The 17,162-nt window shown below is 56.0% G+C and overlaps 2 protein-coding genes across 5 annotated transcripts; one reads left to right on the top strand and one right to left on the bottom strand.

Moving 5' to 3' along the window:
- Positions 1-986: 986 nt before the first annotated feature.
- On the bottom strand, positions 987-5,860 carry TMEM134 (transmembrane protein 134). 3 transcript variants are annotated; one of them, XM_087422555.1, is made up of 7 exons: positions 5,607-5,860; positions 4,587-4,651; positions 4,030-4,119; positions 3,848-3,924; positions 1,586-1,702; positions 1,321-1,374; positions 987-1,211 (listed from the first exon to the last, which is right to left on the bottom strand). In XM_087422555.1, exons 1-7 carry the CDS (start codon positions 5,778-5,780, stop codon positions 1,129-1,131), a joined length of 660 nt encoding a protein of 219 aa, XP_087278681.1. In that variant the 5' UTR covers positions 5,781-5,860; the 3' UTR covers positions 987-1,128. The 3 variants fall into 3 exon arrangements, with proteins under 3 accessions (XP_087278681.1, XP_014648551.1, XP_087278682.1); XM_014793065.2 differs by having other exon boundaries at positions 1,586-1,630; positions 5,607-5,857; XM_087422556.1 differs by lacking the exon at positions 4,587-4,651 and having other exon boundaries at positions 5,607-5,842.
- A 5,253-nt stretch (positions 5,861-11,113) lies between these two features.
- Positions 11,114-16,933, top strand: AIP (AHR interacting HSP90 co-chaperone). Of its 2 annotated transcripts, none has more exons than XM_014793066.2 (6): positions 11,114-11,326; positions 13,809-13,988; positions 15,233-15,421; positions 15,859-16,035; positions 16,137-16,270; positions 16,621-16,933. In XM_014793066.2, exons 1-6 carry the CDS (start codon positions 11,228-11,230, stop codon positions 16,691-16,693), a joined length of 852 nt encoding a protein of 283 aa, XP_014648552.1. In that variant the 5' UTR covers positions 11,114-11,227; the 3' UTR covers positions 16,694-16,933. The 2 variants fall into 2 exon arrangements, with proteins under 2 accessions (XP_014648552.1, XP_004437768.1); XM_004437711.3 differs by having other exon boundaries at positions 11,117-11,326; positions 16,137-16,278.
- Positions 16,934-17,162: the final 229 nt, after the last annotated feature.

Raw genomic sequence — 17,162 nt, 5'->3', positions numbered from 1 at the left:
AGGAAGCTGGAGCCCTGGGTTATGTTCCTAACTCTGACCTTGGGCGAGTCAGTCTCTCGGGGCCTCCACTTTCTTATCGTGAAATGGGGTGGAGGTGGTGAGCATTACCAAAAATAACCTGTGTTAAGTGCTTAGCACAGGGCCTGGTGCCTTCTAAGAGTCTGATAAATGGTAGCTATTATGAGCTCGGATTTCAGGGTTCTCAAAGATTCTGTTTCCGGGTTCCTAAGATTCTGAGATGCTCGGATTTTCCAAAATTCTGAGATGATCTGTTTCCAGTGTTCCGTGGTTCTAAGAGTCTTTGATCGCTGAGGTTCTCTGTCATATGGGCCTGCCACCCATGTCCTTTGCCCCTCCCTCTCCCCACCCTGGGCCTGGGAAGTAGGGCAGTGGGAGGAGGAGGCTGGGCTGCTCCCTTGTCATGGCCCACATTCGGAGCCGGCTGTGGCAGCCCAGGGCCCCAGAGCCAGGCTGGAACCAGAATACCAGCCTCCAGGCCCCAGCCCTGCGTCATCTCTGAGTGCCCTTGGCCAGGGCCACCAGGGCAGGCGCCAACGCTGCCCCTCCAGGTGGAGAGAGGGACAGGGCTGACTGCTCAGGGCTGGAAGAGCCTCCTCCAAGATGGAAAGGCAGAAGAGTCCCAGGCTCAGCTCTACCCACAGCCTGCCTGCCGTGTGACACCAGGCAAGTTGCGGTGCAGCAGGACTGTCACATGTACAGTGGCGAGACGGGTGGTCCTGGAGGCCCTTCAGCCCTAGGGTCAGTCCTTTTCTCAGCCTTTGTGGGAGGGGGCTGTGGCCAGGCTGGTGGACTGGGCAGGGCTGGTGGGAAAGAAAGAGCAATTGTCTCTGCTGGAATTAAGTACCCCATTTATTAGCACAAAACACCACCAACCCAGCAGCCCCAAAGCCCGAGAATAAGTTAAGGCACAGAGCAGGCAAGGGGCGACTTTCCCAGGCCCACGCGCCCCAAACTTCCTGAGCAAACTTCGACGGGGACTGGGGGCTCGAGGGTCCTGGAGGGGCTTTTCCCTTGAGGTGAGGGAAACGGAGCCGGGCGCGGCCCGAGGAGCGCCCCCTGGAGACGATGCTGGATCCAGATCGAGGCCGGCGGCCGGCGGCCGGCGGCTCACTTCTCGAAGTAGGGCAGGTAGAAGAACTGGAAGCCCCTGTGGCCCTTGACGGCGCAGTAGATGAAGACCACGTGGTAGACTGCGGGGCGGGGTCTGTCAGCGCCGAGGCCCCGCCCCCTGGGCCGGCCCCGCCCCAACCCCGCCTGCGGACCGCCCCAGCCCCGCCCCCGCCCGCTGCCCGCTCGCACCTCCCGGCACCAACAACAGGAAGCCAGGCACGAAGAAGATGGCGCTGGAGACACCTGCGGGAGGAGAGGAGGGGCCGAGTCAGGGCAGGGAGACATCGGGGCGGGGCTGAGGGGGTCACAGCCCTCGCAAGCCTCTCTCTCCGCTGTAGAAGGGGCCGGGTGCTGCCGTGAGGGTGTGCGCGCTGGGAGGTGGAAAGATTTGCCAAGGACCCCTGGGCACAGAGGGGAGTGAGCGCTGACTGCCGAGGTAGGAAGGGGCGCTCACCTGGCGAAGGGGCCACCTCCAGTCCCACGCCGATCAGGATGAGCACTGCACACAGATGGAGCCGCGAGGGTAAGGGCGAGAGCAGGGGGCCGGAGCTGGGGGCAAGGGCGGGGGCCTCTACCCGAACCCCCAGCATGACTTAGGCCTGAGGAATGGGTCCCCCACCTGAGCTGAAAGTCCCCTGGATGGAGACCCTCCCCGGGGAGCTCACCAAGCTCTGTGTTTTCAGAGCGGGGTACCTGGCAGGCCCTGGGAAATGTCTGTGAAAGGAGAGATTTGCGTCTGCTCTTTGGTGTGGCTTTTCAGTCAGTCAACAAACATTTATGGAGCGCCTGCTGTGTGCCTGGTCCTGGGAATCCCGCGGGGAAAGGCAGATGAGGTCCCTGCCCTCATGGCCCTTCCCTGGTGGAGCAACCAACAAGAACCTCCCAGCTACAACCCCGGGGGATCAGGGCATGGTGGGGGAAGATCAGGCAGTGTGGGAGCCTGGGGGGTCAGGGAGGGGCTTCTTGGAGGCTGTGGCATCTAAGCTGAGCAGGGGCAGCAGCAGCAAGAGCGGTTGACATTTAGTGACCACTTACCAGGTGCTGCCAGGCCTGGGCTAAGCATGTTACATACATTGCTTTATTTAACTGTCACCTTGATCGAATGAGACAAGTATTAACATCCCCATTTCACAGACGAAAGTGAGGCACGGAGGGGAAGTAACTTGCCCAGGGCTGCATTTGGAAGGTGGAGGCAACTCCAAAGGCTTTGCCATGGGCATCGCGCAGGCAGAGGCACAGGAGTATTGCAGACAGAGGGGACAGCCTGGCAAACCCCCCCCAGCATCTGGAGGGAACCTAGGGCTTTCTAGGAGCCTCCGGCTTTTGGCAAGTCTGGAGAGGCAGGAGCCCAGGCTTGAGGAACCTGGCAAGGACTGTAGGCCCCAGGGAGGGATGCTGACTTTGGCTGAGGACAGTGGGCCTTGGGAAAGGTGGGGAGGTCATGGCGGGATCAACTTTTCAGACCCCGAGAGAGTTCTGGGTCCCCAGTTAGAGGATGGGATGGGGAGGTGGGAGCTGGGCTCTGCAGTGAGGGGGGTGGTACAGCTGTGTGGTTTGTGCCCTGCAGAGAGCACTCCAAAAAGGGTACGATGGGGGCTGAAACTCACTCCCTGCGCCTGCCTGGCTTAGGGCTGTGAGCTCGGCCCACTCTCAGGTGGCATCTTTTTCTAATTCTTATGAAGGCGCTTTATGGGCCTATGGTGGTCCCCAGGCCTGGCGATGTCTCTAATGTGGGTTTAAATCCCAGCTTATCTACTTCCCAGCTGTGCCCTGAGCAAGTCCCTTCACCTGGCTGAGTCTGTGTCCTGACTTCTGAAACTGGGATGGTAATGATGCTTGCTCTGCTGGGTGTTGGGAGAGAGGATAAAATGAGACAAGGCAGATGGCCAGTGCGCAGTGGGTCGGGGGGAAGTGGTAACTCCCTCCCCTGCACACAGACACCCAGAGCTCAGGTGAGGACCCTGCTCAGCTCTCTGGCCAGGGGACTTTGACTTTCCTGGAGGAGGGAGGGCAGTGGCCACAGCTGGACCCTCCCTATGGGCCCCTCTTGATCTCAACTCTAGATCCCTTCTGGGGACCCTGACTCCTCAGCCCCATGGAATGAGGAGTGCGGGAGTCAGAAAACACCTGGCTGTGAGAGCTGCTTGCTCTGGGCCTCAGTTTCCCCATTTGAACAATGGGGATGGGAGAGAGGTCCCCGTCAGCTCTCAGACTCCAGAGAAGGGGAAGTGACAGGTGCCCTGGGGATCAGGCTGGCAGGGCCCTCAGCATCCCTGGCCATGGGGACAGGCCTATCTCTGAGCACCTGCCCCTACACACAGGTTCTGGGTCAGGGTGCCACCTCTCACTTGGTGTGTGACCTCTGTAAGGCGGGGAACATAAGCCTGCCCTGCACCTGGCTCGAAGTAGAACTAGAATAAATGGTAGCTGTTACTCTTCTGTTCCTTGATGGATTAAACAGGCTAAGTTAAAAAAAAAAAAAAAAAAAGGAAAAGTTTGGAGCACTGAACCCAGTTCCATTTTCAACCATGTGTGATTTCCTGGCTGTGTGACCAGGAGGCTGGGCCTGCCCATCTCAAGGCCTCAGTTTCCTCACCTGTAAAATGGGGGTGGAGTGATGGCAGGCAGCTGTCCCCTCAGGACGCTTGGTGTGCCCAGGGGGATGGGAGGGTGGACCCCCTCACAGGGGGAGGCAGGGGCCCTCAGGGGCACTCACCCAGCCCCAGCAGCAGGAGCAGGAAGGAGGCCAACACCACCCGGCGGTTCTTCTGGATCAAAGGGTGTTGAGTCCAGCTGGGTGGCGGGAGAGCAGGATGGGTGTGAAGGAGGTGACGGGAGGGGGTGGAGGAGGGCTGAGGGGGAACAGCCAGGGCCGCCTGCACTGGGGCAGGGTCTCACCTGCAGCAGGCATTGTAGGAGCGCTGGGTACTGTTGCTGATGGTGCTAAAGGACCACTGGGAGCTGCGGACGGATGTCTGGCCAGAATCCCTGCAGGACAGAGGGCCCAGTGAGGGGGCAGGAGTCATGACAATGTGGCAGGGGTTGCTGCAGGGACTAGGGTTGGGTGTTCCTGTAGGATAGGGGACACTGAAGGGATGGGGTGAAGATGAATTCAAGGGCTGGGGGTTTCTGCAGGACTGAGGGTGGAGGAAGGCTGGGGATTCAAGCTAGGGATTCCTGCAGCACAGGCAACCTGTGGGAAGGTAGGGGCCAGGCTGGGGGTTTCTGCAGGATAAAGAGCCTGGTGGGGATGGGTGGGTGAGGCTGGCACTAGAGTGGGGTGACCCTGCAGGGCAAGGGACCCCATGAGGAGACTGAGGGGTCAGGTTAGGAATCCTTGTAGGACAGCATGTGAGAAAGCTGAGTGAGGTGAGGTGGAGGACTGGGCAGGGCCTGGGGACAGGAGCCAGAGGCATGGGGCTGGGGTACTGGGCGGGTCCCCACCTGGCCCTGACCTGGTGCTGACTCCCCCATCTGGCTCCGGAGAGGGCTGGGCTCCATCCTCATCATTCTCCAGGTTCTGTTTCAGAACACAGGGCTCAGAGGGGTCGCGGGCTCAGGCCCTTCCTCACTCCCCTCTTGGGCCAGGAGGGAGGAGGAAGGTAGGCCCACACAGCTGTTGCCCTGGCCTCTTGACAGCTGCTCACCTGGCCCTCCGCCCTCCCCGCAGAACGGGTTTGATGATTCACAGAAACCGAAACCCAGGTAGGAGTTGGGTGTTGGGGGCTCTGGGAGGCAGGGGCCAGCAGGGGCTGGTTGGGGCTCCCAGCTTGGGTCCCAGAGCCAGGAGATCTCTCAAGTTTGAGAGTCTGGGTAGAGCTCTCAGCATAGTATTTCAGGGGCCCAGTGTGGAGGCTCTGGATTTGGGGTGCCAGGGAAGGGCAGGCCCAGGATTTCCAGGTTTGGAGCACAGAAATCTGGTCTAGGTCTCCAAGAAAATGATCCTAGAGCTGGTGGTGGTCCTCTGGGGAAATGGGGGTTTCCAGTTTAGTGGGAGTCAAGGGTAGGCAAGGTTTCATGTCAGTGGGGGCCTCCAGCTTTGGGGGAAAGGGTAGGGTGAGGACTTTCAGAACAGAAGAGGGGTGCGGGTTCCCATTAGATCATCTGGCCCGGGGCTCAGGGGGCTGCCCCTGAGTGTGGGCAAGGTCTGGGTCAGGTATAGAAGAGCTCCGCAACCCAGCGGTGGGAACGGGGGAGGGTCAGTACCCAGGATGGGCGGGGACTCTAGTTGGAGACTCCAGGTGGGATCTCCAGCTGGGGGTGGGGGACAAGTTCCCAATCCGGGCTCTGGGCTCTCCAATGGTGGCTGGGGACCGAAATCAGAGCTGAGGGTCTGGGCAGGGCTCTGGATCAGGGACCACGTCCGCGGGGCGGTCTCCCGCTCCGGCTGGGGTCTCGAGGCGGTCTCCGAGTTGGGGCTCTCCAGGGCCCGCCTGGGGTCCCGCCCAGGGGGTGAAGTGGGCCGGGCCGTTCACCTGGTAGCGCAGCCGGGACTGCTTGTCCTCGTCGGCCACCTCGAACCGGGCCCGGCGCTCGAAGTGCAGCGGCCCGAAGCGGGTGATGCCGTTGGACTCGGGCACAGGGCCCGCGTCCTCCAGGGACAGCTCGAAGGCGTCATCGATGCTGAACTGGGGCCGGGCGGCGCTCATGGCCCGGGCCCGCTCAGGCGCCCTGCGCGGCCGCCATCCGCGCCGCCGCCATCCGCGCCTCCTGCCTCTCGCCCGCCGGCCCCCGCGTCGCCGCGGCCCCGCCCCCGCGCGCAAGCCCCGCCCCGCGCCGTCGTCTAGGGATCTCGACGGTCCGGCGTCCCGCCAAGGCCCCGCCCACACACAGCGGCCACGCCCCCTCACTCAGCAGGCCAGAGCTGCCGAGCGCCGAGCGGATTTGTGGGCGGGGCCTCCTCTCTTCCGGACCGCGCCGGGCCCGCGGCGCCGCCTAGCGGCCGCTTCTGCAAACAACAACGAGTGCCACGTTCGGACGCAATTCCTAGGTCTGTACCACGGGCTTGGAGGGCCTGCACGCGCCAGCCTCCCAGACCCGACATGGGCTTCTGCGTCCCAGCTCGCTCCTCGAGTACCAAGGAGACTCCAGGGAACTGACTGTTTCCCACCCTTACTCACCGCTGCCCTGCACGTGAGGGATATTCTCGCCACCTTGCAGATGTGGAAACTGAGGCTCAGAGAGCTTATGGGTGGCTTCCACTCCACCCCATCCGGTCTCCACGCAGCAGCCAAAGTAATCTTTAAAAACATGCCTGATCCTTTGTGTGTTATTCTTAAATAAAACTTTTTTCTTTCAGTACCCTACTAAGTCACTCTTCTGCTTAAAACCATCCCTTGGTTTTCCATTGTGGTTAGAATAAAATCTGAACTCTTGACTAAGGCCCACAAAGCTCTGAATGCTCTGGTCCCTGCCCACCTCTCCTAATCTCAAGCCCCCTCTGCCCCTGTTTCACTCCATTCAGCCACGCGGGTCAAGTTCATTCCCACTTCAGGGCCTTTGCATGTGCTGGAAAGGCCTTTCCCTATGCCTGGAAAGCACTTAACCTTGTTCTTTCACGGCTGGATCCTTTCATCATCCGAGTCCCTGCTTGAATGTCACCTCTTAGAGAAGCCGGCCCTGACTATGCAATCTAAAGTCAGTTTCACATCACATAGCACTTCACCCGAAACTATCTTATTTTACACCGTTTTATTCACCACGGTCTCTTCTACAGGGCCCAGAACAGTGTTTGGCATTAAGTACACGCTCGAGAAATTTGTGGAAGAAGTGAACGAGTGCTTTGCCAAAATCCCAAATGCTTGACAGTGGTAGAAATGGGATGTGAACCCAGGTGCACCTAGCTCCCTGGGTGCTCATCTTCCTCCACCCACCCGCCCCCACTTCATTGTATGACCTCGTGTACAGATTTGAGTCAATCCTACCTCTCAGTTTGTAACACAATGAACAAGACCCCTCTCGAGTTATATTCATTGCTTTTCCCTCCCTCTCTCCCCATCTGCCCCGCTCTCCCTTCTCTTCTACAGGACCTCTCATTGGTGTGCTCAGGCGGCGTCCTCGAATCCTGCCTGGCCCTCCACTGCACGTGGCATTGGCTCTGTGTGGATGTTTGCAATTTACAAACATGGTGTCATGTATAAAACTCTGTTGTTTATATTTTTACATCTTTCTACTCAACACTAATGTTTTCCATATGCATTTCATTTGTTGCTTCTACCAGCTGTATGCGCTGTACCATGTTGAGCATCCAGCATTTTTACTATCCACCGCCCCCCCTCAGTGATGCACACTTACCTCGGCCTCTGTGCCCCATCGCATACATCATGGCCGTGAACATCTTCACACTGTCGCCTTACGGACTGTGGGAGAATTCTTGGAGCGAGACTTCCAGGCCATAGGATACATGCACCCTTGACTTCACGAAGTACCACAGATGCTCTCCTGAGTGGCTGAATGAATTTATACATGCACCACAAAGGCTCCGGTTTTCTCTGAGCACTTGGTATTCCAGATTTCTAATGCTTTGTCGATCTGATTAATCTAAAGTGCTGCCTCACTTTTATCCGGGTTCTCTGACCACTGGAGACTTTGAGCAGCTCTTCATGCACTTGTCAGTCATGAAGGTTCCCCCTTCTGGGAATTGTCTGTTCATATCCTTTGTCCACTTTTTCTCTTGGGTTTCTAGTCCTTTTTCTGCTGATTTGCATGTCTGTACGTATCTAAGTATTCATCCCTTGCTGGTTTTTGATGTTGCCCATATCTCCTCCCTGTCTGTCTTTGTCTCCTTACTTTGTCTAAGGTTCCCTTAGTTAAAGAACAATCCTCATTTTTCTACAGTCAGATCTATCAGATTTGTGCTCTGAATCTTGCTGGAAGTGTTTCCTCACCTCAAGGTCACAAAGATATTCTCCAACATCTTATTCTATTGACCTGATACTTTACTTTCTAGAAAAGTGTTGCAACAAGATAGTTCACTGCCTCTGAAGCCAAGCTGCCTGCACTGGACTCCCCCCTCTTCTTACCAGCTCTGGGACTCCGCTTGGGTGAAAAATTTAAGGGGACACCAAAAAAACTCAGTAGGTAAGATAAATAATATTTTAATGTGTTATTTTAAAAAATCAAATTCAAAGCAAAAATCCATGATGAACAAAATATCAAAATTTTAAGTAAAGACAGGATTCGATCTTGCATGACTCCCGTCACTTGCCCTAGTTCCGGCCTTGCCTTGAGCAAGTTACATAACCTCTCTGTGCCTCAGTTTCCTCCTTTGTCATTTGTCAGATGGAGGTAATAATAGTGTTTCCTTCATAGCATTAGTTTAGGATTCAGTGAGTTAATACACAGTAAGGAGCAGTGCACAGTGCCTGGCACATATAAGCACTCCACCAATGTTTGGTATTATTACAAGGATAGGATTCTACCTTTGAATGAGGTGTGAGGAGGGATCCAGATTTATTTCAATGTAGAGTGAGCCGGTTTCCTCCGCACCACCTGCCAAGCAATCAGTTCTCTCCCCTCTGAATTCTGGTGCCACTTGTATCATATATTAAGTACACAGGTGTTAACATATACATCTGTTTTAAGATCTCTTTTTGGTTCCTTGGGTCTGCTTGACTAATGTTCAGCCATATTCCATATGCGTTTCATGACTATGGTTTGCAGTGTGCTTTAATATGGCAGGGCAAGCCCCCCACCTTTGGTCATCTTTTTTAAACTTGACCTCACTTTTCATGGATCTTTATTCTTCTATAGAAATATTACAAAAATGTTTTCCAAGTTCTTCAAAAATCCTCCCAATTTTCACTGGAATTTCATTGAATTTCTAGATTAATTTCAGGAGAAATCACAGCTTTAAATGTTAAGCTGTTCTGTTCATTAACAAGGTGTGTCACTTCAGCTATTCACATCTTCTTCCTTAAAATTTTTTTTCTCCAAAAAGTTCAGGGCTGTGTTTTTATTTCCTAAATACATTCTGGGTTTTATTGCTGTTGTGATTGGTACCTTATTTTCTATTATATTTTTGCGTGGGTTATTGATGGTGTGAAGAGTGTTGTTAATTTTTGGTAGCTTATTTTATATCCCTATAACATTGCTGAACTCTCTAATTTGTTAAAATTGTCTGTCTGTAGATTCTGTTGGATTTGTCTATGTAGACAGACTCACACTCATTTCTTTTTCTTGGTTTATTGCTTTGGCCAGGACTTCTAATACAAAGCTAAACAGCATCATTGATAGAGAGCGTTCCTGGCCTTGTTCCTGGTCTTGAATGGAATGTGAATACTTATTCCATCATACTTAATTACATATGGCTTTTATCAACCTGAGAAAGTTCTTTTTTTCCCCTAACTGTGAGTCTTTACCAAAAATAGTCATAGAATGTCATCAAATGTTTTTCTGCATATCTTGAAATAACCGTATGAGATGTCTCCTTTAGTTCACTGATGTGACGAATTACCGTAATAGATGTTTCTAATGTTAAAACATCCTTACATTCTTGGAATGAGCCCTACTTGATCTTGATGCTTTTTTTTTTTGAAAAATTTTTAATTGTGGTAAAATACACAAAACATAAAACTTACCATCTTAAACATTTTTAGGTGCATGGTTCAGTAGTGTAAAGTATATTTACATTGTTGTACAACCAATCTCCAGGACTTATCTTGCAAAACTGAAACTCTATACTCATTAAACAACAACTCTTCATTTCTCCTTCTCCCCAGCCAAGCACCATTCAACTTTGTCTCTATGAACTTGACTACTCTAGGGACCTCATATATATAAATGGAATCATTTAGTATTTGGCTTTTTGTGAATGACACTTATTAGCATATTGCTGCATTTTTATATACACTAGTGGACTAGCTTAATATTAGCTTAATATTTCATTTAGGAGTTTTCATATCTATATTAATAAAATGGGTGTTTCCTTTTCTTGCCTTATGGTATACTTATCTGGTTCAGGAATCAAGATTAAACTAGCCTCATAAAATATGTTGGTCGTCTTTCCCATTTTCTGGAACAGTCTGTGTAAAATACAGACTACCTGTTACTTCAAAATTTGGCAGAACTTGCCTGTAAAACTTCCTGTGTTGGTGAAAAACAAAAGCGAAAAACAAGCAAACAAACCATGTTCCCCTTTCACCTTGGAGGTCGCGCCCCTCCCAGGGGACTTCTTGTGGGAAATGAACCAGTGTGAACATCTGATGCTCTTCGCACCTGGGTCACAGGAGACGGACGAAAGTCCTTCGAAGTATGAGTACGGGATGAAGACAGTGCACAGGCCCCACGACACTCCCCTTACTCGGTACCTAGACCTCGGAAGCGGGAGCAGAAGACTCTTACAGCGATTGTTCACAGCCACTTCCAGGGGCGGAGAGAAACGTTGCTTTAGCCCCCAAAGTACCTCTCTTCTATCATTCATGTATTCTCTAATAGTTACTGGGCACCACTGTCTGCGGGACACTGTGGATTCAGTGGTGACGACACACCCACCCCCGCCCCTACAAGGGGCTCTCTCAGTCTCTCGGGGAGCTCACGGTTCCCACAGGGATGCTGACTCCTCCTCCCCCCTCTCTCTAACTCCTGGTTTTATTTTTTTGAAAGACAAAACTCCAGGATGCAAAAGTCACAACTACGGTGCTAGATACAGCAAAAAGAAAAGGCCAGAAGGGATACACAAAAATAGTTTTAGAGGGCGGCGTAACGCGGGCTGCCCCCTTCTCCTAGCCCCAGAACGCCGTTACACTACTTCCACAACTCCAAGTGGAGCGGCACACGGCCACGTGGGCGGGCCGCGGGGCAACCAATTCCATGACGCAACCGCTAGGGGCGCGACGCCCCGCCCCGCCCCGCCCCCTGACAGACCCCGGTCCCTCCCCCCAGACAGTCTCAGGCCCCGCCCCGGGGACCCCGCGCTCAGCCGCAGCGCAGAGAACCAATCACCGTCCGTTTCCACGTTGCGTCCCTTTTTGGCGTCTGCCCTCAGTCAAAATGGCGCCATTTCGGAAGTTGCCGAAGCTCTAGAAGCTGCCGAAGCAGGTCCGGAAGCTGCCGAGCGGGTCCGGAAGTTACCGAAAGAGAGCAGCGGGGAAGGAGGATGGCGGATATCATCGCAAGGCTCCGGGAGGACGGGATCCAAAAGCGGGTCATACAGGAAGGCCGAGGAGAGCTCCCCGACTTTAAGGATGGAACCAAGGTTCGTGTCTAACCCCCTCCCCTTCACCTCTCTGCAGCGCGGTGCGCATGCGAGGCGGGAGGAGGCCTTAGGCGAGAGGTTGCGCATGCCCAGATAGCAGCGGCCGGTGACCCTACCACTCACACGCGGAGCTCGACGCTGATTAGTCTGAATTTAAGTAAGGGGTGAATTCCAATGCGTCCGCCCCGCCCTCTGGCTTGGCCATGTGGCCGCATTGGTCGGGGAGGCCGTCAGTCATCTCTAGCGGGTTCCGGGGGTGTTAGACCTGAGTGCTGGCGCAGACCCGGCGCTGGAGAAGACCTGGAGCCCGAAACCTGGGGCCTGGAAGGGGTCCCCGGACGAGGGAGGGACCCTGGGACCTCTGGGTTGCAAGGTTTAAGACCTTTTATAGGTGGAAGGGGCCTTCTGAAAACTTAGATCAGCCCTCATTGTTTAAGTGGGAAAACTGAGGCCCCGGGACGCGCAACCCCCGAGAACGGGCCCAGAGGTCAAATCTGCCAGACTGTGACCTTTGTCAGCTTACCGATGGCTCTAGATGGCTTCGCTCAGGACAGATAAGGGCTGAGAAGTAAAGAGCCTCTCATCTTCTTGCCTTGTACATCCAGGCCCCCAGCTCCAGCCTCTCCAACCCCCACAACCTACATCTCCGGGCTTCCCTGCTTCTGCTCATGCAGTTCCCTCCTCCTGGAACCTTTCCCAGATGCCACTTGTCTGTAGAGTAAGGAACTTCCCAGGGGCAGCCGCTGTGCCCGACAGAGCAGTCACGCAGAACATGCATATTGAACAAATGTATAAAGATCCTGGCCGATACTAGGGGCCCCAGAAGTAACAGCTGCTGTGAATGAGCGCATGCTCCCCGACCAGCCCTGTGCCCAGGTGGGGCAGGTAGAGATCCTAGCCTGGCCCTGTGTGAGTGCTCTGAGAGCAGAGGGCAACTGCATGGCTCTAGTGTTCATTATATTAAGAGGGATCCTTTCCGGATCAAGAGAAGGGGTGTGGGTGTATGCCCCCATGGGCTGAGGGGTCGGTGGCATTGAAGAAGGTCCTGGAAGGGAGATCCTGGACGAAACAGACACCAGAAAGAAAGAACATTGTAAAGATGGTGAACAATGGTACTGAAAGAATGGGGCTAGGTAAGATTAAATAACCAATCACCAGTGTTGAGTGAGTGCTCGCTACGTGAGCGCCGTGCTAAATGCTTCACATGTTATATCCTTTCGTTCCCACAGCGTGGGGTAGGTACTATTGTTGATTCCATTTTACTGATGTGGAAACCGAGTTCAGAGAAGCGGCGCCGTGTGGTGGTGAAGCGTGGGCTCCTCTAACCATATCCTGTCGAGGGTTCCGTCTTCAGCCCTCTTCACTCTGCACGCACTGGCAGATGATCTCATCCAGTCTCATCTCTTTAAAAAAAACCTCTCCATGCCTGGACTACTCCCAAATGTACATCCCTAGCCTTGACCTCTCCCGTAAACTTGATATCCGGCTCCCCACTCACCATTTCCACCTGGATGTCTGGTTGGCAATTCAGCCTTAACTTGCTCCCCCCAAACCTTCCCAGTCTCAATTAGGGGCACCTCCAGCCGCCATCGTCTGTCCCCTGGGTCCCTGCAGTAACCTCCTTCCTACCTCGCCCTCCTCCTTCTGCCTCGACCCCTCTACAGCCTGTTCTTATGCCAGCAGCAGCAGAACCCACGTCAGGTCCTGTCCCCCCTCTGCTTGGAACCACCCAGTGGCTTCCATCTCAGAGTGAAAAACCAACTTCCTCACCGCGGCCTACAGGCCCTGCTGAGCCCGGTGACCCCATGGTGCAGCTTGCCCCCTCGTCCTTCTGCTTCTGCCGCAGTGGCCTTGCTGCTGCTCGAACACACAGCACACTGTCCCACTGTGAAGCTTTTGCCCCTGCTGTTCTTTTGGGCCTAGAAAGTTCCCACCCCCTTCCCACCCCAGCCCCTGCCTGGCTTGCTTTTCCCTTACTCCCTTCAGATCTCTGCTTAAATGCTGCCTCCTCAGAGAGCCCACCCCCCCAAACCCGCCCTGCCGTACCCGCTGCATCTTGTTTTCCGATCCATAGCACTTAGCTCCACCTTACATAGCACACTGTTTTGTTTGAGGCCTCTTTCTTCTAGAAGTTCCATGTGAGCCCCACGGGGGCCTTTGGTCTGCTTTGCTCACTCCTGTGTCCTGGTGTCTAGCCCAGAGCTCAGGCACACAGTAGGAGCTCAGTAAAGATTTGTTGAAGAATGATGGGAGCCAGAATGCTTCGCCTCTCACCCCAGCCTGTGCACCCAGTAGCCATGTGACTTGGGTGCCTTACTTCTCTCTCTGTGACTTAGTTTCCCAGCTGGGTGGTGCAGTGAAGGCAGGTGTAAGGTGGGGTGGTGACCCCTGTCCCTTGTGCCGTCTGCAGGCTGGGGGCTGGGCTTGTCCTCGGGGGCTGGGTGAGGGTTTGCACCTTGCCTCATCTGCATGTGGCCCGCAGGCCACGTTCCACTACCGGACCCTGCACAGCGACAAGGAGGGCGCCGTGCTGGATGACAGCCGGGTGCGCGGCAAGCCCATGGAGCTCATCATCGGGAAGAAGTTCAAGCTGCCCGTGTGGGAGACCATCGTGTGCACCATGCGCGAGGGGGAGATCGCCCAGTTCTGCTGCGACGTCAAGGTACCTGACGCCTCCTGCGGTGACTGTCCAGCTGTGCTCTGTTCCCCATCCCAGAGTCCCCGCCTGGCTAGGCCACCACCACCTCCGTCCAGGGCACCACACCAGCCTCCAGCCTCTTGTCCTGGCCTCTGTTCCGCCTTCTCCTCTCCATTAGCCAGACTGCAGCCAGAGGACTGCTTCTCAAATGCAGCTGACCCGTACAGCTCCTTGCTTCAGACCTTTCTGGCTCCTGGTGGCCGTCAGGGTTGAGTGTAAGCTGTAGCTGCTCACACAGCCCTGTAGGGTGTGGCGCTGCCGGTTTCCCCCTCCCACTCACCTCCCTGCCTTTCCATCCCCTTCTTGACCAAGATCCTCCCTCATTCAATGCGAATTCTTGGGTTACCGCCCCCAGGAAGCCCTCCTTGACTGCTGGTGGTTAGCTTGAACCCCACCTGTGAGTCCTCCAACCCCTCGTGACTTGCATGGCCAGGATCTGGTCCTCTGCCTGGGTCTAAGCTCCTGCAGGGCAGGGATTGGGCCTGTTTACCTCTTGCTTCAAGATGCCCACCATGCGCCAGCCCAGAGCCAAGATTCAGGACGTGTCTGCTGGCTGGCTGGACGTTAGCCCAGCAGTCCACCCCCGTGCAGACAACAGGGGCAGTGAGAGGAGCTGGTTAGACTAGGGTGGGGGAAGTCTGGCTCCCACCGTCCCAGCAGCTGTTCCTAGTAAAAGGTCAAAGGCTAGGTCCCCTACTCCCAAAGGTTTTGAAGTTGCTGCCCTGGGCCCAGCTCTGAGATAGGTCCTGAATGGGGTGGGGATGGGGCAGGAGAGAAGGAAGAGACGCTGGGAACAGAATGTGGAGGGACCCCAGTAATGGCAAGAAGTCCAGCCTGTGGGTGGCACCCCTGAGAGGAGGAGGAGGAGGAGGTAAGAATTCCACTGGGCTTGTAAGGACAGGAGAGACAGGTTGATGGTGGGAGTGTCTGTTTGTGTGGGGCTTGGAGGGGTAGGTGCTTGGTTTGGTTTGGTGGCCGAATAGTGTGGCAGGAGCTGGGGGCTTCACCGGGAGAGAGGGCTGGGAGGCCAGAGGAGTCCCAAGGGAAAAGCCCTCCTGCCTTTCGGCAGAGTGGGGCCCTGAGCCAGTTGCTGCCTGCCCTTCTCTGGGCCTCCGTGTCTTTCCTCAGATGGTGGGGTGGGGGGCTGGGCCCGGTGACCAGCCAGCCCACGCCGACAGAGCCGCTGGTGCCCACTCGCCCTCCTGTAGCATGTGGTCCTGTATCCGCTGGTGGCCAAGAGTCTACGCAACATCGCAGCCGGCAAGGACCCCCTGGAGGGCCAGCGGCACTGCTGTGGCATCGCCCAGATGCACGAGCACAGCTCCCTGGGCCACGCCGACCTGGACGCCCTGCAGCAGAACCCCCAGCCTCTCATCTTCGACATCGAGATGCTTAAGGTGAGGGGCCCCCAGGCGCCTCGCCAAACCATCACTGGTAGTGTCACAGTGGGCGCCAGCCCTGCCTACCTGCCCAGGGTTGGTGGGCTCAATGGATGGACTATTGGGGGTTGGGGCAGGGCAGGTACAAGAACGCCTGTGCAGGACCCCTGGCAGTCCCCAGGGGTCCCCTCTTCCTCCTCCAGGTGTCCGCGAGGGCAGGGATTTTCACTGTCTTGTTCAGGGTTCTCTTCCTAGAACGTGACACAGTGCTGGGCATGTAGATGCTTCATCAACATTTGCTGAGTGTCAGTGAATGGGCAAGTGATTCTGCTTCTGGAATCCAGTGTCCAGAGGCTGGATTCCAGAGGCTGGATTCCAGAGGCTGGGCAGGTCTGCGGCTGGAGGAGCTGTGGTGCCCCCAGGGCCTCATGCTGACTTGGCTCGTGCCCTGGCAGGTAGAGAACCCTGGCACGTACCAGCAGGACCCATGGGCCATGACAGATGAGGAGAAGGCAAAGGCGGTGCCGGTCATCCACCAGGAGGGCAACCGCTTGTACCGCGAGGGCCACGTGAAGGAGGCCGCCGCCAAGTACTACGACGCCATCGCCTGCCTCAAGAACCTGCAGATGAAGGTGCTGCCCGGGGGCTGCGGTCGGTGGGAGGAGGGGCGAGGTGGAGCAATGGGGCCTAGGTCTCAGCATCTTTCCCCCTCTCGCTGCCCCCGTACCCCCAGGAACAGCCTGGGTCCCCTGACTGGATCCAGCTGGACCTGCAGATCACGCCGCTGCTGCTCAACTACTGTCAGTGCAAGCTGGTGGCCGAGGAGTATTACGAAGTGCTGGACCACTGCTCCTCCATCCTCAACAAGTATGACGGTGAGTGCTGGGCTGCCAGGGCGAGCCGGCGGGCAGACAGGCCAGCGGCCTCCTTCTCCCTGTCACCACTGGGCACGGGGGCGCAAGACTGAGCTTTTGACATCACCCCCATTCTGAGCTCCCACAGGAGCCCAACCAACTGCCCCTACCCGGGCAGGGATGGGCCCCATTGTGCCAATGAGCTATGAATGGTGTCATGGAGGTTGGGGGTGGGGTTGGCATCCTCAGGTTGGGAGGGCTCTGTCCCATTAGGGCCCATGGTGTCAGGAGGAGTCAGGCCGGGCAGCTGGCTGGTCCCTGCTCATGCCCTCGCGTGCCTCTGCCTGCCGGTACCCCCTGCAGACAACGTCAAGGCCTACTTCAAGCGGGGCAAGGCGCACGCGGCCGTGTGGAATGCCCAGGAGGCCCAGGCTGACTTTGCCAAGGTGCTGGAGCTGGACCCCGCCCTGGCGCCCATTGTGAGCCGTGAGCTGCGGGCCCTGGAGGCACGGATCCGGCAGAAGGACGAGGAGGACAAGGCCCGCTTCAGGGGCATCTTCTCTCACTGACAGGGCCAGCCGCCCCGCCCACCCTGCCCAGCCCACTGCTGCCGCTGCCAGCCCACCCGCCCTGCTCCGTCATGCTTCTCTGTGTATAAAGGCCTTATTTATCTCTCTCCGGGTCTGCTGAGCTGTGCATTGGGAGAGTCGGGGTCACCCCCTGGCATTTCCTGGTACTTGGGTGGTCTTGGGAGGCAAAGGTTCAGGATTCTAATTCCAGCTCCCCATAGCCAGCTCTGAGACCTCTCTGGGCCTCAGTGTCCCTGACAGAGAAATGAGGAGGCTGATCCCTGTCACAAAGGAAGTGGCCCTTGCTGGCCAGGGCTGGGGTGCCCGGGAGCCTTC

This window comes from Ceratotherium simum, chromosome 34, assembly GCF_057802395.1.
Source record: "Ceratotherium simum simum isolate JZ-2026a chromosome 34, ASM5780239v1, whole genome shotgun sequence".
Lineage (NCBI taxonomy): Eukaryota > Metazoa > Chordata > Mammalia > Perissodactyla > Rhinocerotidae > Ceratotherium > Ceratotherium simum.
Note: the sequence above shows the minus strand (reverse complement) of the source record. Positions and strands in the feature narration are given on the sequence as shown.